The sequence below is a fragment of the Pollicipes pollicipes genome, unplaced genomic scaffold (genome assembly GCF_011947565.3).
Source record: "Pollicipes pollicipes isolate AB1234 unplaced genomic scaffold, Ppol_2.1 Scaffold_4002;HRSCAF=4701_pilon_pilon_pilon, whole genome shotgun sequence".
NCBI lineage: Eukaryota > Metazoa > Arthropoda > Thecostraca > Pollicipedomorpha > Pollicipedidae > Pollicipes > Pollicipes pollicipes.
Genome location: NW_023596420.1, coordinates 21,989,845 through 22,014,963, shown reverse-complemented (window position 1 = coordinate 22,014,963; position 25,119 = coordinate 21,989,845). Strand labels below are relative to the sequence as shown.

The window sequence follows — 25,119 nt, the reverse complement described above, 5'->3', positions numbered from 1 at the left end:
GTCGGCCACCGGCTAAATGTCTAGTGCTGTCCACTGTCACTATCATTCTTTGCAGACCTAATGAATGAAGTCATCTTCTTATTTCGCGATCTGGTTGGCGTGGGAACCCCTTTGCATTTACTATTAGTGATAAGTAGCTGCAGAAATCCATTCGGAAAGAGGGGATCTTAGTGTGATGCACATAAAAGGTGGCAATCTTCCCAAAGGGCCTTGCAAAAATGCTCGTTTTCTTCGCAGAATTTTACCACCTTGCGTTATGCTCTCACACTTAGAAACCCATGAGACGTGTTTGTTTTCGAAGTTTCCATGGCTTCCATATGTTTTGCATGTAAGCAGATTCTAAAGCAGCAAAAGACAAGGTGATCGTGCGAGCCAGGATATTGTATGGTCTTATAGTCAATACACATACATGCCTACAGCATTAATTTTGCCCAAACTGCAGATATTTTTGTATCGGTGCCAAGACTTCCAGCTCCATACATAGTTCCTGACCACATACGCGGTCAGAGACGCAGGCCAGCCTGCGTGGCGTGGCGCGACGCCCCGCCAGGGCCGGTTGGACCGCCGCGCAGCCGCCGACTGCGGCCGTCGCCGCCGCCGCCGCCGCCGCCGCTGCTGGCCGGCGTGTACCGGGAGTGCCGTACAGCGCTCCTCGCTCGGATGTGATTGACACACCACGCCGGCTCGGGGACCGGCAAATGGCGGCGGGGGTCAGCGCGTGTCGGGCCGGCAGTGCGGCGGCGGTGTCGGGTGGCACGCGCCCCGCCCCGGACCGAGCCTCATCAATAGGGAACGGCCAGCCGGCCCGGAGTGACGGCCACCCTATCAGTTGGATTAGTTTGGAGAGGCGGCGTGGAGTGTGCGAACGGGGGAGAAGACGAGGTGATGCCGTGACGGAGGCGCTAAAGGCATTCTCGCCACACGCACACGGCTGAAGCGCATACCCGCATTTTGTGTAGGAGGCTTGAGAGGCAAGTTTCGCTCCGCGTTGAAAGGCGTCGCTCTTGGCGGCTTGGTTTGTCGATATTTGGCACGCCAATCAGATCGTCGGCATCGATATCGATGAACACGTGCAGAAATATGCGAACGCATGGCATATATGCAGACATGTCCCTGGTTCCCAATATATTTCCCGGGAACCGGTTCCCAAACCCTGCTTTCAGAACCAAGAAGCACCCAGGATCCAGTTTCAACGCTGACGGATCCAGCACCGGCAACCAGAATCATCCTCATATTAAGTCGAAAGATCCAGCAAGAACCAAAATCCGGTCTGATACCAAAGAGAAACATCAGGAACGAAAATTCAGTGTGAAATAATGTCAAAAGATCCAGCAAGAATCAAGACCCAGCCCAACATTATGCTAAGTGATACAGCAGGAACCAAGATCCAGTCTGGAGCATGCAGGGGTCCAGACAAAAAGATACAGATCAGAATTAAGCTGAGATCCAGCGAGAACCAAGGTTCAAATCGGAATTGAGCTGAGATCCAACAAAAACAATCTCAAGGTTGCAGTGATGCCGACGTAAGCAGCACGGGTCAACATCTTGTCTGAGACCCCTGCCAGCCTAAATTTTAAAGGTTCAGTATCTCAGGTCTCAGAGGTACAATCTTGCAAAATAGTTTGGGGGGGAGGGGAGCTGAGCAGGAAAGTGGCTAAACTTATTTATTCCAATTTTGTTGTCTTGGAATTTGCCTGGCTGAGCGACCCAACAATTTGACGCTTTACTGCCTGCATGTAGTGTTGTAAATATTGCTCGAACATCCACTTTTGGCATTTGCGGCATAAGCTTTCCGTCATGGCTGGCTGGTGGAATGCGTGCAGACATGGACAATTGCTGCTCCACAATTGCTGCAACACCGGCCACTATAGTGGAAGCTCCTTTCAAACCCAACGAACCCTCAGCAGCCACAAACACAAGTGACGCAGGGCTCCATGACAACATCTTACCAACAAGACTAGGGAGCACGAGTCGCAGCACGTAAAATAATGGCGGTTTCTTACCAGCGGCCTAGCCAGAGCCGTGATGAGGGGCACAGGGTTGAGAAGAGGTCCCCTGATAGTAAAGGGACCCCCTAAAAAGCACCGGATATTGCTCATTTGTTGTTGAGAAAATGTTTTCCTTATATGTGATATATATATATATATATATATATATATATATTACACATTTTTACCTTTTATAACTGAAAATGCGCCATACGCTACCACGAGATTGATTCTGCCTCAAGTTTATAGTAAACAAACTGTCGAAATCATGAGCTAAATGACTGCATGAAATAAGTCGCCGCCGCTCTTCATTTTACAATGGTCCAGTGGGCTTCATTTAAACCGATGGAACTCAGAAGCTTTGTCAGAATTTTGTCTCGGTTGCACAGAAATGGCAAGAATTCCGCGAATGTAGATTTAATATTCAAATAAGTCAACACTTTGTTTTAATATGGCAAAGCTATGTGTGTCTGGATATGTTCCACGTTCAATCAAAATTAATTAGTGGTATAAATTGTGTAACGTAATTTTGGGCATGTGCGCTCGTACATCTAAGTAGCAAAAAACTCAGTACCATCGTTCAGTCTGCTTAGGCTACGCAGCGTCGGCCCTGCGATTTACACCAGGCGGTGGCCAACAGGTGGACGAAAATGATGACGCATCTGAAAGAAGTACCTTTGAACGCTTTTGGACACCAAAGCGTACATATAGAGATATTCCGGGCGTACGCTTCACCCGTGCGGTTTTTAGATTGATGACAATAACGTATTGGATTTTACAACACCGCGAAGTGGTGCTGCAATCTGATGGTGGAACTGGAAGAGTAAAGCTAAAATCTCTACTTTCCGCGTAGCTGTGACTGTTGATCGGTCCAGAAAACAACCTCAAAGTTGTAAAAAATGACTCCCCCTGTGTAATATTTTAACTGTGCTACTGAATTTTGGAAGACATTCAGACATATCATTTTACAATGGTCATTATTGCGCGCTCGGCGCCCGCCCCCTGGCGATGCTCGCCCTGGCTAATGCCCTATGCCCTGCCGTGTGGAACGCAGGAATGCTCTTTGAAGATTTCCTTCGCCTGCGGTCTCGCTGGTAATGGAGGGTGAGCTGACAGCCCGGCCCATGGCTACGTTTGAGTGAGGAACTGCATTGACATGACGGGTAAGCCCTTGGCCGCGGCTGGGGGTTTGAGTGAGGAACTGCATTGACATGACGGGTAAGCCCTTGGCCGCGGCTGGGGGAGATGATCATCCAAATGAAATCCCAAGGTGTTTGAGCGTTGACTTCGACCACGCCAGCATCAAAGATGAGGTCGCTAGCGAAACGCCCGGACCACACACCTTACCACACGACAATCTTCAACCCGCAGAGGTAAGCAAATCACGGTCTCCACGCCCGTCCCACTCATCCTCTTTCCTGTGTCGCCGGCTCATCTCTGCCTGCCGGGTAAATCCCTGAGCTCGCCACCGCGGTCCGGTGCTGATGTTCGACGCCGGCCACGTGACCGGGCCTCGGGCTCGGCTCGGCCGGGTCGAACCTGCAGCTGGGTCCCGACGGGCCGGCGGGCCAGCGGCGCCGCCTCCCGCGGGAACGGGCGCCGAGCCCGCTGCATGACTAAGCGGGCTGGCGGGGGCGCGCCGGCCGCGGGCCCCGAGGCGACAGTCGCCGGCCCGGCCCGGCCCCGGCCCGAGTTCAGTGCCGGTGGCCGCCGGAGCGCACCAGCGTCCGTTACGGACGTAATAGCCACTTAGTTGAAACAAACGCGCGCCGTAATAGCCGCACGAATGACACGGCGCCTCATTTGGTTTTTCGCCGATTGCCGGCGTTAATTGGGCGTTATGTGCTGCGCTAGCCCCGCGCGCGTAACTCATCCCGAGGACCAACTACAAAGACATGACGGGCGCAGACGCGCGGCGATACGCAGCGCCGTTTGACATGTGCACGGGGCGTTGCGATCGGACGGCCCGCCCCGGGTGGCATGGGCCGGGCGCGCCGCCGCGACTCCGGCGTTGGGGCCCAGCCGGGCACGCAGTAGCGAATTAAAGCCAGCGCCAGGGCGGCGCGTCCTTTGCGTCGACCGTATGCACACAGCGCGTCATCCCCGGGCTAATCCAACGGATAGAGCGGTCAGTCGTGTGCAGGGCGCACGCGCAGCGGTAAGCACGCCGCCCCGGTGCTCTGCGCCGGCCCGCCACACTGGGGGGCCTGCCAACAGGTGCTGCCCGTCGGCCTCCTATTTGTCACGCAATTGGAGGCTATCGGGCTTCGGGGATGACGGTATCGATTTCCGTCCGCTTTAATAGCTAACCGCCTTTGAGGTCGCAAGTGATGACATTTATAGGCCGGATGGCGGGCGTGCCCTCGCGTGGCCGGCGCCCCCGCCCCGGGGTGTCGTCAGCGGCGTGTGTGTCACAAGGAGTTTCCACGACCGTGGAAAAGCCCACCGCCGTATGTAGATGGTGCGGATCCGTGAGCGCACCAAGAGCCGCGCGGCGGCGGCTTCTCTCTGAGAGGATAGAGCTCCGGAAGGTGGCCCGCGGGGGAGCGCTTCAAGAATAACACTGCTCGCGCTCCTTCGTCCGGCCCGCGAGAGGCCTTCCACCATCTCTCCCGCCATGCTCCGAACGGATCGTGTTGCCAGTTTTAGAACAACGGTATGAAAACCGCCAAATATCTTTATTGTATCAAGGCATGAGTAACTACAGTTGCATGACACGCATTGGACATTTGGTTCTTACAAGCAACATGAAGACAGGCCAGTGGAGTAATGGTGATGAAAGCCGTTTTCACATGGCTTTGGTGTTGTAATATCGCACCCAATGCAGCAATGTTTCGATTTTTATAGTGATGGAAATATTTTTGAATTTACTACGTTTATTCATGAATTAATATGATGTCATTACCTCTAAGAAACAGATAAGGAAGTAATAAGTCCGGCCGCCCTTACTGACCGCCTTAGCCGTGCCTTTTGCGTATACAGTCAATAGTGTTTTTGAAAGCTTATATTAAAGTTATTTTGGTTGAATGCGACACGGTCTCAATGATCACGATTTTCTACAGCGTCTCATCTGAAATTAGTCTGTCACCCGATGAGACCATGAGCACAGAGGCCAAAAGTGGCCGAAATGCGCCGTCGTGTCCTCAGTCGTGTTCCGACCACTTTAAGACGATTCACAGATTTACGAAATTACCACCGTGCTACCGCCAGTGACCTATTTAGCCTGGAAAATTGAGATCACTTTTAAATAATGGATAATACATAACGATGTATAAATGTGGCCGCAGCGCACTTAATAGATGTCACAAAAAAGTGAAGTGAAATTGAGTTGATCCAAAATTTTTAGGTAAGTCTGGCTACTTAAAACTGGGTAAATTGAGCTCTGGTAGCCAGTGGCATATGAAAGGGTTGCACGGGTCATATTGTGCGGCCATTTAGGAGCGTGGAGTGATAACGACATCAGTTTTTATTACATTCTTACAGGGGTGCGGTCGTAAGGATGACTTCGAGTTGACAGGGGCTCTGAAAGATGAAAAATGACGAAACTACTCCACAATGGCGCCAAGAAGCGAGTGTCTCCCCAGATTTCCCCGTTTTTTTCTCAAGTAGTTGGAAGAAGGGGAGGCTTGAGCTCCCATCCGAATACAATCCTAGACTCCTGGCTTCTTGTCTTGCATTTTTGCTTTGATATCACCGTTTTAGTCTCCCACGTTTTATTCAGAACTACCCTGACACATTGTTCGTAATTCTGTCGGTTACTAAAGAAGCTAGTTGTCATCTGGCATATCAGCAGCTGTCATTTTTTTCGCGACCCACTAATCTTTTACCTCTATGTGTCATCAGTTCTCAACTTGAGGACTTCAAGTTGTGAAACTTGCAGAACCAGGCCTATAAAAGATAAGGTATGTCCCCTGTGAGGAATCTATGAAATGAAATAGGTGATAGAAGTGATGGAAAGCATGCAAAAAGTATAATCCGAAATCCTATGGTGTATTTAAATATGGCCAAAAACAGGACATGTGCTTTACCTTCACGGCCTCCTCATTGTCAGCTTGTTTTCAGAGCGAAAACATTTCACAAATGAGAAAATCGTAAACCACATGTTTTTTACGTCCGGGATGATGTCATTTGAAAAGAGCTTTAGCTGTGAACTTTGTTCACTGGCGCTACAGGAAGGACAAACTAACGATGTCAGATACTATCTGATGAGCACACACAGCGTGAGCGACGTAAGGAACAAAGTTGCACAAAGAGTGAACACTAGGAGGGTGAAGAGGCACCAGTTGCAACGATGAAAACACGTGGTAAAGCTGCTTTGTTTTAACGAATCACCATTGATTCAGCAATTTTTAACGCAGTCATATCCTTCCAATCGCATCAATTTGTGGGCGAGTTCTTCCCGTAAAATGCATTCCGTGGCATGCCTCTGTTGAATGTGACCACTGATTAAAGCTCCGAAAAGTTGTATTTTCGCGTTTCGGAGATGCTCGTTTGTGTAATTCGAACAGGACATGTTCTGTCACCGACGTCCGATGTTTTACCGCTGGTACATAATTGGCGAGATGTATGTTAGGTGGCGTTGCGTGTTGGGCACCTGCCCGCCACATCCGCCTGGAAGGCATTACACATGGGATTACCCACGGCCGGAAGCGTGGGGGAGGATGAAGGCATGCCGGGAGAGTTGACCTTGCAGCGTTCCACCATTTTTCCAAGTATTTTGAACGGAGCGGTCCGATGAACGTAATTATGAATTTGCTGTTTTAGTTGGGTTGTCATTTACAAATGGAAGAAAGATGCCTGTTTTACCACTCAGTGGATAAGGGATGTCGTTGTTTCCATTTTTCATGCACATAATTTATCCGGAATCTCATTCCTCATGCACCTCACTCATGTATTCTGATGCACATTTATAAGTTACATTTTGCTAAGCAATGTGTCTCGTCGTGGTAGCTTGCATGTACCGACCCCACCCTACCAGTAACGCAGGTAGGGGTGTACAGGGGGCACGTGCCACCCTCATGTTCTGAGGATTCCAGACGGCCCCACAGGACCAAAGATCAGGGGCACGATTGAAAGACTGAAGGGCCCGAAGGGCTGATTGCAGGTCGCACTAAGGACCCCCGTTCAGGGCAGTGATCTTAAATGGCAGTTAGAGGGTCTCTTGTACCGATTTGGGACCCCTGACACAGAGCGTTCCTCTATATTGGCCAGAGCTCACCAACACCAAACAGTCGGCTCCGTGCCGGTCTGACCTTTTGGGGCCATTTCCCAAGCAGGGGCTGGGACGGGTCCACGATTTGCACTGGTCTGGACCCCCTGCACTAATGCGGGGCTCCTGTATCGGTCAGGGGCCTAGTGGCTAACGGGGTGGTCTGTGTCAACAAGGCGCCTCGAGTCGGTCAGGGGAACATTCGCTCAACAGGGACGGGGGAGTGACCCTGAATGACTGAGGGCCTCTTGTGTTGGTTGTGAACATCAGATAATGAAAATAAAACATTACTACTTATGAGTCTTCACATTGAGACAATGCAATGGTCCTGTACCAGTCAGGAAGCCTAGTACCGAACGGTGAACCCTCCAATCCAATTCCAGCATGAGCCCTTTAAGGCGAAATGGAGTCTATGCGCCGATTATCGGGCTACCTACGGCGGTCAGGGATGTTGTTGCGTCAATGAGGGCTTTCTGCGTCGATCCGGGGCCAGCTGCGTAGGTCAGAGGGCCTCCCGTGTCAGGGGGTGGACCAATATGGCATGATGTATCCCTCTACGGGCCTCCGGACCGACCAAGGGATCCCGCCCCGTGTCGCCTGAATGGCAGTCGGAGGACATCCTGCGGTAGAATGGAATGGCCCTTCGGCTCCAGACCGGGAGCAATTATGTGTCTCTTAGTGTTCTTTTCAATAGGCCCCCTTGCCCAGGAAGAAATAAGCGGTCTCATTAATGTTGAATAAAGTGGGTCGAAATGACTTCAAAAACGAACAAAGCTATCCCATGTTTGCCTGAGAACGTTTATTCTTTTGCAAATTCGATTAGTGAAGCTTATTATATCAAAGGGTTTGCCCCTGCGCGCCCCGAAATCTCGGGAGCAAGAAAAGTGGTGGTCTGGGCTGCAATTTCTGTAAAACTAAACGGTGTCGGTCGCTGAACGGATTGTAAGGAACACCACGCACCCCGCTCGAGAACGACTGTCATGACATGATGATTACCCATATGTTTCAAAATTAATTCGCACCGTTCAAAGTTAAGACTGGGCATATCTTTTGTTAAATTTTGAGATTGTCCTCTGGACAGATGAACAGTTACAGCAACACAAACATACAAATTTTATCCCAAGTCTTCCAATTCCACCACCAGATTCCACCCAACACCAATTATCGGTGCTGTAAATGCCAATCCGTTAAAATCAATCTAAAAATTGCACCAGTGAAATATACGCCCGAACTATCTTCTAAATATACGAGTTTATGTCCTCAGGCGTTCAAAGGTACGCCACTCAGATGCGTCATCATTTTCGTCTGCCCACTGGCCACAGCTTAGTGTAAGCCACTGGGCGCACGCTGAGCGGCCCACGGAGACTGCGCCGCCTGGCGCCGAGGCTTTTGTTGATAAGATTTGCGAGCGCGCATGCTCAAAACTGCGTGCAAAATTTGTAGCACTAATCGATTTCCGACTGAGTGTTGAACATTTCCAAACAAACGTGACTAGGCGAAGTCAACACAGATTGTTAACCCATCTCGATTTACAATCTGCATTCGCCGGGTCCCTAATATCTCTGCAGAACCCAGATAACAATCCTGACGAGGTGAATTCAACCGGTTTAGAACGAATACACTGCATCGCTTTAAAATTGCTGGCGCCTGGCCATTTATTTCATGCAAATCGTTTAACGCGTGGGCTCTTCGATTTATTATTATCTATAGAATTCAGCCAGAATTTATATCGCGGTAGCTTCTGCCTTCTATTCAAGTCGTAGAAGCAAAACGTCTAGAGTTAGAGTTAGGATATGAGAATCGTGGCCCAATTAACCAATGGGCCATATACGGCCATTGTTTAGGGCGGAACTTTTCACAATCAGGGGCCCGTTTTCCAGCCCTGTGCCCCCCCCCCCCTTGCGAAGACTCTGGCTGGGCGCCAGCACCGTACTAGTGTTAACGCTACATGTTATCTCGGTTACATATGTCGTTCGCCTGGTGTGTGCTTACCGCATGCGATCTGTTATCGTGAGCATGCTGCTCCCGTGGCATATCTGCACATTGTTCAGATTAAAATCTTCTTTCCAATGATGCTGCTCTGGGCGTAAAAACATACCGTTTATATGTTGCTAGTTTACAAATGCTTTGTTTTTTAAAAGCTGTCTTGATGAAACCAGACTGCTGAAACGTTTCTCCTGATTTGGGTCATATCTTAACAGACCAAGTGACTTTTGGTTATTGGTCTTTGTGTGGTCATGAACCCAATATTCAGCTTTGCACTCAGTCGAAAAAATGACTGGGTCTACAAGGGCCATAAATTTACCAAAAACATTACACACCTCACGACCTGACCAACGGTGTTTCATTCGCTTCAGCACAAGAGAAGTTGGGCAAATGCCCTTAAATCTTGTTTATCATAGTGCCATTTTCAATTCTGCTTTGATTGCCTGACATGAATTTTCCTCACGATCCTGCGGGAGAGATATCCTTCGGGAGAAAAATCTAGCATCAGATTGGTGGGTAGAAACAAACGATGAGTGGAGCACAGAATTTTAAATGGATGGGTAGAATGTTCTTGGTACCTGTCTTCGTCGCCGGCGAGTGATGCCACATCAAGAACAGCGCCTGTAGGTTAAAATAGGTATAGGCCTATAGGTATAGGTTGCGGTAGGTATAGACCTATAGGTATAGGTTATGATGACGTCATCTCCCTCTCACGACATTAATGGAGAGCCAGTTATCGGTCGCTATATCTGGAGATCGCGCTTACGAACGCTAGATGTGAAGGCCTCGACAATTTTTTATTGGTCCTTGATCGCCGCAAGGCTTATGGAAAGGCAGGATTTGAATGAAGTGATTACAACTTAAATGCCAAGTTGACCTTGGAATACCCTCCCCAAAATAGTCTCCCCATCCTTGAGAGTGTGTAACTCAGAAACTAGAAGGGTTTATGTTTTGAAAGGGCAGGGCTGTGAACTGCACCAAATGATCTTCAATATGGCTTTTTCAGTTCAAAACCCCATAGAAATGTGAAATACTCCCTTAAAGTATTCTCGAGAGGCAATCATTCGATCACTGCAACGCATTAAATTCTCGTAAATTGCAACCCTCTGCAGGAACCAAACGGACGCCTGTGCGGTCTCCGGCTGCTCTCAAGAGTTTCGCTTATTGTCCATTCAACGTACGCCATGAATGTGCGAAATGAGCTACTAATATATGGGCCAACGCTTGTCTTAAGCTACCACTAATGCTTTTATACCGTAAACGACAACATTTACGCGTCTCTGCATCCATAGATTTCCATACTGAAAGCCACAACTATCTTTTCATCACGTAGATACAAAGATGATTACATGAGCTCAAATGTTGCTGAATTTTCCAACCACTACTTCCGGCGTAGGTAATTACACAACGTGAAATTACATAGCAGCCTCGTCCTTGAACAATAATCTTACTTGCCGGAATAGTAATATCTATATAATTCTGACTTGGTGCGGAGTAGGATCTCTTGCCAGCCCAGGTGGCTGCCATTTTCCCGTACGTAGCCGCGAGCTCTGTGCGCAGGAAATTGCCGTCGGGACTTGGTAACCAATCTTCCGTGGAGGGCTAGAAAAATAGTTGCCGTATCCTGCGTCCGGATTTCAATTCTGCTGACAACTTTACAACTTTTGACAGTTGACGCACACGAGCATGTGCCCAGGGTGTTCTTTTTCTTTTGTTAGAATTGCTGATCATCGACCCTTTATGGATTTGTATTATGACCAGGCAGCGGCATGGATCCTATTTTACCCATTGCGAGTGCCGTGTGGTATTATATAATTTGTTGTGTTATGAGACAGAACATGTTCATTCTTAACACCATACCAGGGCTGCTATGACATCAGAGAAAAAATCATAAGGGGCCAATTCAAGAATTTATTTATATTTGCCGTAATGCTAAGCCATTTACGTCCATCGCAGTTGCTAACATCGAAACTTTTCGAAATGCACCATTCTACCACAAATGTCATCAGCGATTTCAAGGATTTCTTAACAATAACTGCGGTTTGGAACAGTTCCTACAAATTCCAGTTGTATGTTTGTACGAATAGTTGTTTGCGCGTATAATTGGTAGAGCATTTCGGCCCATGGCTAAAAATGTTTTCCCGGATCAAAAAGCGCTGAAGCGAAATGTTTACACTATGAACGGGCATATAAAAAGGTCATCGCAGCATTCGGTAAGAAGTTAAGCCACCCATTTGGTAAAAAAGTTAAATCACTTTCGCCTTCAATTCGGTAGGCACAGCCTTGTATGATGTGAATTATTGTTAACGATGTTACCAGTCTTGTCAACCGAGTTGTGCTAATTTATTGTGCTGTTTTTTATTTGAGCTTCTTTACTTTCTTGTTATAAAATGCTTGTCAGCATGCAGTCGGTTGGTAATAATTTTAAATATGTTTTCCTGTTGTGTATTTAGGTCAGTAATTTTTCATGATGCCGAATCACATTAGCCCTGTCCTCTACGGCAGTAAATCATGTCCCCTCCAGTGGTTTTGCTTGTCGCTCGTTAACAGTTCGCTGCAGCGTTACGAAATTTTGTGACTCGTGAAGTCAATATACGCGACATTTTTGAAACCGGCAAGAAATCGTCGAGTGGGGACGGTTCAGAACTTGGTGTTTGTAAGCAAAGTATCGCATCGGGAGGGCATGCAACTGCCACATTGAATGGCACACTTCCGTTACATTTTTGGATAAAATGAAGGTGGCTTATTTATTCATGCAGTCATATCCGTCGTACATACTGGGCTTCCACCGTATTTTTTGGTAGAGGTGCTCTCAGGTGCAGCAAAAATGTGAAGTTCACCCATGTACTGCTTGCTGATTTCCTTGTTTCTTTATGTTGTTGGCATATGCTACTACCTGAAATTGTTCCCATTAAGCATGTATTGCATGAGACTTTCAAAATTAGAATACTGACCGTAGCAAGCTTTACCTTTCCGCTGTTTGGGGGCCGCCTGCGTTCCGTGCACGGAACACATTTTTTTATTTGGCCCATGGGACCAAATGGAGGAGAGGTTGTATGGATGGCTGATGTTATCGGGTTTACGAGCGCATCGGCTGTTTTCCGTCGTGTTCATAAGTCAAATAAATAACGGAAGCCCAGTTATGCAACCGCATGCATCTACCACGCTGAATATGCATTACAAATATTTGGCAGGAGCGCACTCAGGGTTTTAAAGATGGCAGAGCCAAGCGACGGGTTACCAAAAGAAATTGAAGCTGATGACACCCTGTCATACTTGACCCTACGTCGTCAAATGTATATCATGCCACATACTTTCTTCAAATATATATATATATATATGTTATATATATATATAAATATAGGTATATTTGATGTGTATATCATGCCAAATGAATCAAACGATATAAATGCATTGTTTTAAAGTCACTCCTTTTGCTGTCCCTGGAGCCATCTGTAAGTTAAAATTGGTTTTCCGCTTTAAATAGATCAAAGGCCCGCATGTTCAGAGAAAAAATGTGTTCATCGCATTCACAATTGTTCCCTAAATTGCATACAATGGCCTTTTAAAAATATCAGAAATGCTGTAAACTTTTCCTCCTCACCGTGTATTTTCAGGAGCTTTTAATTTGTGGGTTCGGTAATGACAATCTTGTTGAAACAAATCGAATTGCGTTTGTCCCTTTAGAGCTTAAGAAGAAAATATTGATACATCTGGAGAGGGGAAGCGGCACAATCTGACCGCTCCCGCGGGTTGATGTATATCTCGTTTACGTTTACGTTTACAGAAAAGCCACAAAGTTGTCAATGTCGATTTTCGTCTTCATGATGCCAGCCTGCGGGACCATAGTTCGTAAACGAGGATTATAGTACCGAATGCAAAACAGAAATCGCGCCCGTGCAAGACTGAGTACCAAATTTATACCAAAATCAGAATTTTAGGCTTGAGGTCTGAGGCACACCAATTACGGTTAAAAAATATGAAATGAGTACGCACCAGTAACGGACGAAATGTGCCTCAGTGCAGGCTTCTCTCGGACACCACATAATCATATGCTGGCAACAATACTTTTTTAGGCGTAAAAATACGTGCAATAATGAAAACAACCAAAACTTGTGTTTGGTGGATATATGTAACCCAACCGTAAAAACAGCCTATGGCTTGGAAACACGCCGAACAATATATACTAACAAATGGGAGGGTTCTTGAAAACCTCAAATCTTAGATATTCAGTAACCATTTTCGCTTGCAACGCTTTTCACGCTAGCGTTTGTTCAATTGATGCCAACATGGCCCTGCTGCCTTTCACAGACGACTAACGTAGCAATGCCCGGAGAATATGGTAAATATGGAAAAAGTCATCCTTTGTCGTCAGGCTTATCAAAGTATTTGGTAGACTTTACTCTGCAACGGTTTTAGTTTTGTCATCATGCACCGGTTCCTTATCTTATGTTTGTGTTTCTGTTCCCATGTTGCCAAATCATACATTACCGCAGACGTGAAATGGCAAGTACTTACATGATGATGAAACAACTACACATTCTTAGTGAAAAGTTGCGGCTGTTTTGATGAACCTGACGACAAGCCATGGGTCTGCTCCTGTTTATCCGATTTTGTGGTGCATTCCGGATTTGGTGTAAAATTTGGCCTCTTGCTTATACTGCTTGCGTGAAAATGGCATATGTGATGCACGCAAATGTATCTTAAAGCCATCGCTTTCGCGTTGAGCGCAATACTCGGCTCACGCGATTTCAGAATAGATGGCGATCTATTTTTGAAGAAGTTGGGAGGATTTCTGCAGAATCATTCGCTGGCATAAAGACCTCAATCACCGATCTGAACATAGATTTTCCACATCGATGCGCTTTTACTCAAGCTCCAAACTAACTCCTATAACTGAATTGTGGGTGTTGCATAACCAACCAGGCGATGCATCGGTAAATTCAAATAAGCGTCATTCATTCAACTACCGCGGCATCAAATGGTCGGTGTCATCCACATGTCAACGGAGGATACTGGCTAAGTGATGTTAATGTTGCGCCTCATATTGCTAATAAAACGGCAGTGTGGAGGGCTGCTTCAAAATGAAGACTTGTTTTTCGTCAAAGGCATCAAACACTTCATGTGCATGCCACTGGTTTCAGTTGCAGCGCACAATGCAACTGAATGTTGCATTCATCAGTGGCCCGTGTCGGTTACCCAGAACTTGCCTACATTCCACCCTACCAATAACAAGTGATGAATGCCTGACTGCTTGTCATTTTACATCGGATATTATCGGATGAAGCATGGCGAAGGTCTACGTGTTCAGTCCTGCATAGACATCCAGGCTCTTGGTCCAACAAAGCACAAATTCCAAAAGAAGCTTTGCATGGGCTTCACATGCATGCCTGCGTTCAAAAGCCGGCGGCTTATCTCATAGCATCAGTGTTATTTAAGTCACGTTAGCGCATCAGAGAACGCCGTCAGATATGCTGCCCCGAGGGAGGCACACAAACCTGGTCCCTCCCCTGGGTATGGAGGGCTGCTGGGGATTGGGAAAATATAGCATGAGGCGACCAGACGAGCCCCTAATTTAACTTCGCTCACAGCAGCGCATGACAAGTGTCATCACGAGACACCAAAGAAAGGCAAGGACACAAAGGGTTTCTAGCTGCTGTTGTCCAGGTGGCTCCCGTAAGAGTGTCCATTGGGGCCCCTCCAGCTCGGAGACCCTCTTTACGGGCATTCTAGTGCGTGCCTAAACACAATGCTCATTCCAGACTTATGCATATACCCCGCGCACACAAAGAATTGACCTGAGCACCGGTGCTGGACGAGTCACGCAGCAAAACATGAGCAAACCATAGGTGGGGGGCCCGCGTCGTTAGCGACCTGGACTCCCACGTGGAAGACCCGGTTTCGAATTACGACTGCGCCATGCCCCCTAAGCGCTACTTTGACCAATGCAATCGTTAGCACCCCATAAAAGGGGGCGTGGACGACGTGTGCCGCGCTCCCTTTTTGGAAAAGGTCAGACACTGGTGCGTTTGCCACCACCCAAACGGTTCTAAAACTGAAAACGGACGTGTAGTCCGTCATGAAACGAGTTCAACTCTTCCGTTGGAAGGGTTGGGCAACTGAGCAAGAAGTCGGTCTATCCCATCCCAGTGGTTTTAGATAGTCCCATCTGCGGTACACAACCAGGCGGCGGGTCAGGAGCGGACCGCGGCAAGGTGCTGGGTGAGGATCAGGAGCGGACCGCGGCAGGGAGCCGGGTCAAGAGCGGACCGCGGCAGGGGGCCGGGTCAGGAGCGGACCGCGCCAGGGAGCCGGGTCAGGAGCGGACCGCGGCAGGGAGCCGGGTCAGGAGCGGCGTCTGACAGCCATCCCCACCGCTGACGGACCGTCCGCTGACAAACAGGACATCGATTAAACGGCCGGCGACCAATCAGCCGAGTGTGAGCCGTCCCGGCGCGAGAGACTGCCGTCAACTCGATTAGCGCCGCCGCGCCGCCGCCGGCTGTAATCCAATACAGCGCGCCGAGCCCACCTGGACGCCGGACGTTATCACTCAGTTAGCCGTAATGTTTACAGGGGTGCCGGCGGCCGGGCGCGCGCCGGTGGCCGGCGGGCGGGGTCACACGCCAGTGTCAGGGCCGGCGACCCTCACCCCGGCCCGCTCCGCCTCGCCCCTGCCTGCGAGGTGATACAGTTTAAAAAAATGGCGGTGGGCGCGTAAAAATCAAGAAAATCGAGAATTTGCGACGTTGCTCTATGATGCGCAACAAACTGCACTCACCAGCGACACACTAAATTCGGTTTTCAGTGGCATTTTGTAGTTACGCTCCCCCATCTTTTGAAATGCCGTGCACGCCCCTGATACCCCATTACTGTTTGGTCGCAGACGAGCTGTGAGTACTGGTGCCTGGTATACCGATATTTGGCGCTCACTCACTAGCGACATGGCTGAAGCTGTGCTTGGGTGGCTGCCGGTCATAATTTTATTATTATGTGTCAGATGCAGTCGATTGAAGAACAAAATTATAAAGGCTGGCAATTTTAAGCTTATTGGTCGAGAGGCAACAGCTGCGATTATGCGGGAAACACTGGAATTCTTATTAAAGCAAGTTGTACGCATCTAACCGAAAAATCAGGTATCTCTTCATCGAATACCCCTACTTTCACAAATACGTAAACAACGCATCGGACTCCGGACTCAAATCGAAGCCAAATCTTGTCACTCGACACTTGTATGTTAACATTATGTCACATGTCACATTAGGCGTGATGGCCAGAAACGAAGACATCACTCTCGGCTTGCGATACGCACCCACATGATATTAACATGCCGCAAGCGCATATCGATAAAGTTATCCGGGCTAGCGGATCACGTTCTGCTGTCATGACTGATCAAGGCCACCCGACTGGCCAATACCGGCTAATGAATCACGAATTTGCGGCTCCCTGGCGAACAACTTTCAGCCCGCTGGCGACTGTCTCATAATTCCTGGCCAAACAAGCCGGCTGATTATGCATTATTTCTCTGAAATCCGCCGCTGCGCCTGGGTGACGTTTCCATCCAGCCAACGCGGCCTCGGCACGTGCTGGCCATGGTACGGGTCACCACGGTTGCGCGCCTTCAGGGCAAAAGGAACAGAAACCGCGCGTGAGCCAAAGCACGACCCCAGCAGTGCTGCCGTAATGTCGACGGCCTTGAAACGTTGTGCTCCCGCATGAGTAAACTCTCGTTCGGTTCCTCGTCGTCTTCACATTTGTGTTGAGTGGCGATGCTGATTTCTGGTGGTCAGATGACCCTTGTATATCATTGATCTCCAGTGTCCATATTCAGTGTCCGGCCACACACAGCAGCAGAGTCATGGGGCGGGCGTTGAGTGGCGACACCTGGCTGCTGTAATAAAAGCGGTCCCAGTCAGCACTCGCAGTCCGTGAACCCAGGAGGCTCCTCATTGCAGCTTACAGATCGATGGTCGGCACTCTTCATCTTGGTAATAACCAAAACCATTTCGTCGACATTGGTACCCAATGCCGATCGAATAGCAATTAATTTGCAATCATCCTGCGAATGATTGACGGACACCGGTGTGCTCCAGGTCAATGCACATCGACTCAACCAGGCAGATTTCCGCTGCGGGGGTCGAACACGGAATGAACCGTTACAAACCAAACAACGACAAAAGCCCTGATGATGACCGACACACCACAGTGTATTTTAAACTGATGGCACGGCTGGCATTCCTGCTCATTTCTGCGGCACCCGTGAGCTGGACAGCATGGGGCTGGCCGCCTGATTTGTATTCAAAACACCACGCACGCTGTAGCGATAGATTCACGGCTCTAATTGCGTTCGTTTTTGAATTGTGCTACGAAACGTGCAAAACTGACTAAATGGCTCAAAATGATCTGGATGTTTATATACCATTTATGTAAAACGACAAAATTGGTACCATGCACTAGTAATTCCATTTGTCGTCAAGCTGTAACAGTTTTGTGCGGTTTAGAACTGCTACCTACAACATTCAAAGTCATTTTGGAATCGCACCATGTCAGTCTCGTGCACATTGCATTTTCAGGTTTCACAAACGGACATACAGGCTGAAGGGTGATGTAGTGCATGTGTTACACGTGCACCACAACTGCACTCGATTACTCACTACACATCGGCACATGTACACATGCACTATGTGCAAACCCCTTTTGTATCGCATGTGGTTCGAGACCAATGTAACATAAAAGAGAGCAGAAGATCACGGGCAGACATACATTTCTTATGTCCCCAGCCTCCGTAAATGCCACACAACATAGTTACAGAATGACAAGTTCACCCACCATGGTAAAAAATGTGTAATCCTCTGGCGGAAGATTACCTCCCAAATCTCGAATAAACGCAATTCCCTGCACTCAGCCTTTTGCTTCGTAAGGGAAATGACGACGCTCTCGACTTGATCAGCAGTTTTATACCACTCTTGTTAGAAACATAAAAGTCTGGATAAAAATTCCAAAACCTTCTTAAAAGACAAGCAGTTGTGTACTGATCTAACGATAAGTTGACGTTCAAGTCCAGCAAGTTCGAGTGCATGCAACATAACAACGAGCGTCGGAAAGGAGAACACGGGGTCGCTGACATGGGACGACAAAACACATTCGGAAATCGTGTGACGCAGCTGCGCTCGGGCGGTCGGGTGGATTTTCGGCGGCCGTTTTTCGGCGCGGCCATTTGTCGCCGACGTGCGGCAGACGGCACTTTTCCCGGCATCACGCTCGTAAATCTGAAACATATATCCGCCTTCTGTAAGGAGTTATGGATGTAGAACCATTCGGGTGCCGCGCCGCCTTTGTTGGGCCCGTGCATGCAGCCGATTCGGCGGCGTCGAAACGACCTGCACAGGTGGCGCCACCGCTGCCGGACGGCCGTTCCGCGAACCACGCTGGTGCCGTGGGCCATCGCTGTTTTACGGGGTGGCTACGTTAGCGTGACCAAGTGTGCTTCCGTCCCATTAGGAGTGGCGTCTGATACCATCACTGGTGGAATCCTGAGTGCAGTGATGCTGCTGTCCAGGTGACGGTGATCTGGTGTTGTCTGTCGCGTTCTTTAACTGGAATCCACCAGCAGCTTTATATATCCGAATGTAATTAACTGTTATCATAACTGTTTAATTGATTCATATACACCTGATTGAATTGTTATCACAACATGCAGTTATGAAGCATATTTACAAAATGTAACGGAAACATTTCATTCATCCGATATATGGTTAACATTTGCACACGTGAGCGAAAAGTGTAAGACAGTTCCCTCCAGTGGGACTCTAAGCATTATGTGTCTGGACTCATCGAAGTGCAAAATGTTGCGTTTTAGTTTATTTCCTCCTCACGCCATCAGCCTGAACGCCGTCTGCTACTCGGTCGGTGAGGTGGTCACTGGTCTACCTGCCGCACATCCCTCGGGAGCACGCGGCCAGCTGCTATCCGGGGCGCAGCGTGCGACCACGTGATATCCCACAGACGACCTGTATCAGGCCTCGGACCTGCTTCCCCACCGGCCGTCGACGCTGGATCGCCGGAGAAAACACGGGCGCCTAGAGGCTGGACACGACAGCGGCCCACGGGGCTAGTACGCTCGGCTATGACAAACAGCTTAACTCGATAATTGAAATAGCATGAATGTTGCAAATAGATGACAAGGCTCCTCTTATTGCCCGACACAGGAACTTAAAATCCCAGAGAAAATGGCTGTGTGCAGGCAGACAGCGACACTTCACTGCAGTTGTCTCACTATTGGTCATGGGTTTCCGCGTTGTTTTCCCATGTATGGACATATTGAGCGCGACGAATGCCTAGGTACTGATGTGAGTCCAGTTGGCAGGCACCAAAATTTTTTCAAAAGAGGTTTTTAGCCTGGGACCGGTCTAGAAAAGGCAGCAGGTATCGATGGGAAGGTCTCCTTGCGCACGAGTTCCTGAAGTAGGGTAGATGGTGCAGCTTTGGAGTCTGAATTACATAGTTATCTGATAAACACTGATTTTCAAGATGATTCACTGCATCTCACAGCTATGTTTTTCGTAAAGACTTTCAACCGTTTCGTTTCTGAGCTATTGACAAGCAAACTGGTGCAAACTATTTCGTGCCGCCTGATTTGAAGTCGTCCAGAAGTGCATGACGTCACAGCAACGTCACAGGAGCTCCGCCTCCTCAATGGCCGCATTGTGTTTAATTTCAAGAAGAGTATGGTCATTGACTTATTCGCGCCTGGAGCACGCCAGCGCAAAACGCCGCACCAACGGACAGCAGTTGGTTTTCAGCTAGCTTGACGCCTTAAATGCAGTTCGAATCATGAGCCGCGTTCTGTGACTAAAATAACGGTATTTGGACATTTCTACTAGTTCTGACGGGTGTGACTAGTTCTGATGGTTGGCCCCCTCCGATTTTAATGTACATCATCAATAATTATAAGATAGACATTGTTATCCCTATGTGTAAATACGAATGTCTGCATGCCTATATTGCTTGTCTGCTAGGGCGCCATTGGATGTTTGTGGAGGGGGGGGGGGGGGGAGGGGCGGCCGATAGGTGCCTGGATCTACCTCATAACTTCAGTGTGGCATGCTGTACAAATGACCCAGAAATCTTTGCAATTACCGTTTATCTCTCAATTATTTGCATAAAACAACGCTACTGCAGTGCTCTTTCCTCACCATCGTCGTCATGTTTCTGCGCTTCCCTCACCATCACCGTCATATTTTCTACACTTTCATCGTCATCGCCGTCATGTTTCTGCGCATTCATTGTCATTGTCGTCATGTCTGTGCGCTTTCATTACCATCGCCGTCATGTTTCTGCGCTTCCCTCTCCATCACCGTCATGTTTCTGCGCTTTCCCTACCATCGCTATCATGCTGATGCGCTTTTAAACATCAGACAATTCGAGAACAGGACGCCAGCACACTAATTTCGAATATTTTCGAACATCATTCAAAATAACCCAAAAACTCCATGAGCACAACGCACACAAATGAAAGCATTTCTAACACAATGTCTGAACGCCATGTTTCCTCATAAATATTTGAAGAACATACTGAACTTCTGATGAGGTCCTCGCCAAAATCCCGTTCGGCGCGCTTCAGAAAAAAACAAGATAGTGTCGATTTCCTGGCGTTGATGCCTGCGCATGTGCAGTTACCATCCAGCCGTCGATAATCCGCATCTGCCATGAGTATATTTCAGCTTTTCTTTAGCTTGCAGTAGGTATATTGCAGGCATATGTAAAATAAAGATTGAGTAAATTCGGATTGTAGCGTGCTGATGGCTCTTCATGATGTTGAGGGCTGAAAAGCACGCTTTTACGAGAATTTCGGGGTCAGATTTTGCCAATATTCCACCGTCAATTTCTTTTGGCTGTTGCATAGCATTTCACTAAAATTAAGCTAGACTAAAAAAATGCAGCTGATTCTCTGATAATCTTTTTTTTCATTGAACCTCAAGCATCTTGCAAGCTCTGCCATCCAGCTGCATCTTGTTATAGGGCTTTGGGCTGCATTTAACCCGAACTGAACAAAGATCCGGCCGCATGTAGCTTTATAAAGTGCAGTAAACTACAACGTGACCGTTTCCGGCCACTGCAACGTTTCCGGGACACATCGCAATGAGGTTTTCCGCTGCACGCGGTTGGCTCATGGTCTGAATACATAGCAGCCCGGGTTTTCAATGGACACGTGACGACACGGACTTGCGCGGGCAACAGGCACGTTGTCCGTACATGTTACAGTCAAGTCTTGCCCAGCGAGTGCTCACCTTATTGTCCGCACTCACAGCACTCTGCATCTTTGCATCCGCTACGCATCGTTGACCTACATTCACCCCGCCTCGGTTTTTCATCAATCTGTGACACCTTTGATGGAGTGTGACGTCCGCCGACGCCTCGCTACAGCCCAGCGGACTGTGCGTGTCCCGAGCTGCCCTCTCACCACGGTGTACTGCAGTGTGTCCCGATCTGCCCTCTCACCGCGACGGACTGTGCGTATCCCCAGCTGCCCTCTCACCAGGGCGGACGGTGCGTGTCCTGAGCTGCCCTTTCACCACGGTCCGCTTCGTTGCAGCGAGCTGGGCGCTGCGCCTGGTGGCCGCCAACATCCCCGTGTACAAGCAGGTGGGCGAGAGCACCACGCTGCTGTGTGACTACGACCTGGAAGGGCCAGGGCCTGTACTCTGTCAAGTGGTACAAAGACAACGTCGAGTTCTACCGCTACATGCCGCGCAGTCAACCGGCGCGGCTCGTCTACTCCGACATGCCCGGCATAGACGTGGACGTAAGTTTGACGTGGACGTGGACGTCGCAGTGTGTTTCGATGAAGTGGACGTGAATGTATGCATGCACGTGGATGTAGGCGTAGAGATGAAAGCGGATGTTAACACATTGGTGCAGATGTTGGGATGGACGTCGTGCCGTCGGAAATATGTTGGTGGACTTGTGTGTTGTTGTGGATGTGGGTGTCACGACGTGGGCATTGTGCTACTTGGCGAGAGTGTGGTAAATCCGTGTACTGGAGCTTATTTCTTGAATTGACAGACAGCTCTCGGTACAGGCTTTACTGTTCATGGCTGGACAACTCCCGGTACAAGCTTTACTGCTCACGACTGGACAGCTCCCGGTACAGGCTTTACTGCTCACGACTGGACAGCTCCCGATACAGGCTTCACTGTTTACGACTGGACAGCTCCCGGTACAGGCTTTGCTGCTCACGACTGGACAGCTCCCGGTACAAGTTTTACTGCTCACGATTGGACAGCTCCCGATACAGGCTTTACTGTCCACGACTGAAAGGCTCCCTGTACGGGCTTTACTGCTCACGGCTGGATAGCTCCCGATACAGGCTTCACTGTTCATGACTGTACAGCTCCCGATATAGGCTTCACTGTTCATGACTAGACAGCGCCCGATACAGGCTTCACTGTTCATGACTGGACAGCGCCCCATACAGGCTTCACTGTTCATGACTGGACAGCGCCCGATACAGGCTTCACTGTTCATGACTGGACAGCGCCCGATACAGGCTTCACTATTCACGACTGGACAGCGCCCCATACAGGCTTCACTGTTCATGACTGGACAGCGCCCCATACAGGCTTCACTGTTCATGACTGGACAGCGCCCGATACAGGCTTCACTGTTCATGGCTGGACATCGCCCGATACAGGCTTCACTGTTCATGACTGGACAGCGCCCGATACAGGCTTCACTGTTCATGACTGGACAGCGCCCGATACAGGCTTCACTGTTCATGACTGGACAGCGCCCGATACAGGCTTCACTGTTCATGACTGGACAGCGCCCGATACAGGCTTCAGTGTTCATGACTGGACAGCGCCCGATACAGGCTTCACTGTTCATGACTGGACAGCGCCCGATACAGGCTTCACTGTTCATGATTGGACAGCGCCCGATACAGGCTTCAGTGTTCATGACTGGACAGCGCCCGATACAGGCTTCACTGTTCATGACTGGACAGCGCCCGGTACAGGCTTCACTGTTCATGACTGGACAGCGCCCGGTGCGGGCTGTGTTTCCCGCGCTGGCCATATAACATCCGGATTGGCACGACACCCACGGAGATCGGGTGCACTAGCTGGCTAATGCCCAATTTACCCAGATAAGCCTGCATCTAGAGCTGTCCAGTCGTGAGTAGTAAAGCTTGTACCAGGAGCTGTCCAGTCGTGAGCAGTAAAGCCTGTATCGAGAGCTGTCCAGCCGTGAGCAGTAAAGCCCGTACAGGGAGCCTTTCAGTCGTGAACAGTAAAGCCTGTATCGGGAGCTGTCCAGTCGTGAGCAGTAAAACTTGTACCGGGAGCTGTCCAGTCGTGAGCAGTAAGGCCTATACCGGGAGCCTTTCAGCCGTGAGCAGTAAAGCCTGTACCGGGAGCCGTCCAGTCGTATTGAACAGTAAAGCCTGTACCGGGAGCTGTCCAGTCGTAAGCAGTAAGGCCTATACCGGGAGCCTTTCAGTTGTGAGCAGTAAAGCCTGTGCCGGGAGCTGTCCAGTCGTGAGCAGTAAGGCCTATACCGGGAGCCTTTCAGTTGTGAGCAGTAAGGCCTGTACCGGGAGCTGTCCAGTCGTGAGCAGTAAGGCCTATACCGGGAGCCTTTCAGTTGTGAGCAGTAAAGCCTGTACCGGGAGCTGCCCAGTCGTGAACAGTAAGGCCTGTACCGGGAGCTGTCCAGTCGTGAACAGTCAGGCCTGTACTGAGCACTCTCCAATCGCGAGTGTAGCTGGCCGGCACAGAACTGATTGGCCGGCCGTCGAGCCTCACGCTGTTCCCTAATCTAAGCTTAGCAAAATTATGAATGGCACACGAAAATTGCTAGGAGGCACGTAACGCAATCGGCTACTTTAGCGGTGTATCTTACTGATATCAAAAGAATATGTTCTTAAAGCCGTTTAGCTGCAGCCTACAGGTATTGGTGTAATCGAAATTGTCTCCCATGTGCCTTCTTCAATGTTTTCCTTGTCCAGAACAGATCACAAATATTTTTAGAGCATTCAACGAGACCAGACTTCCGGCTGTAAGGTTTTGGGACGTCATGTTATCAAGGTCCTGTCTTGTTGCGGCACGGGCAGGCTGGCAGCGGTTGTGCTCGGGCAATATCAGCGCTTGCCATGAACAGAGCAGTTCTGCCAATAGACCAGAAGATTCGTAGCCATTTGACTTACCTGCTCCTCATATGACTGCGTGCGGCGGACTGCTTAGTTATTCCAACCGATTCCAGAGAACAGCTCAAGCTATGTGAGACGCGCATCTGGTAGCACCCCATATACACGGATACCTACACGTATACGGCACCACATATCACAAGCCCATGTACCCATATACCAAACAAAGCAGGCTCATATCACGCATAAAGATCCTTGAGGCGAGAGGATGTTTGTCTGTTGAATGCAGATAAGGTCTAATTTAACCGGCGCGCTACAACGCTGACCTTTAACAATGATGCGCTTTAACTTGTTCCATGGCCACTAGACTAACTTGAGTGTGAGCTTATCCCCCGGATCACTGTTGTGCCTGCGGTAGGCCGACACGACCGTGTGCTCTGCCTGCGCGCGACGCGTTAGCAGCACTGGCCTGTGTTCAACAACCTTTAGTCAGTTTTACTGAAGATTTTTGTCACAAATCGCACCTTTTTGGAGCATGATCGTGCAGTCCAGCTTCTCAATGCAAAAATACGCAACCTATGATTACGACAAACTTGGTAAAATCTTAGCGAACTTTTCAGTGCAGTCAATGCAAACGTTTGTGTCGCATATGATGCTGCTCTCCTTAGCATTGTTGATTATGGTAAGGCGAAATGCTGAAGTGGCGAGCCTAAACAGCATGCAACAGTTGTCAAAGGCACCAAAGAAGGGCACTCAAGTGTGGGCGAGAAATACTGATCGGTCCAGCCATT

The 25,119-nt window shown here is 49.1% G+C and overlaps 1 protein-coding gene across 1 annotated transcript in view; it reads left to right on the top strand.

Annotated features, from left to right (window-relative positions):
• The window catches only part of LOC119093068 (endothelial cell-selective adhesion molecule), a gene marked incomplete at its 3' end in the record, with an annotated part of 47,688 nt that overhangs the window by 8,624 nt on the left and 13,945 nt on the right, over positions 1-25,119 (top strand). The window contains 1 exon segment of the mRNA XM_037215957.1: positions 21,779-21,988. Coding sequence (XP_037071852.1) covers positions 21,929-21,988 — 60 coding nt within the window.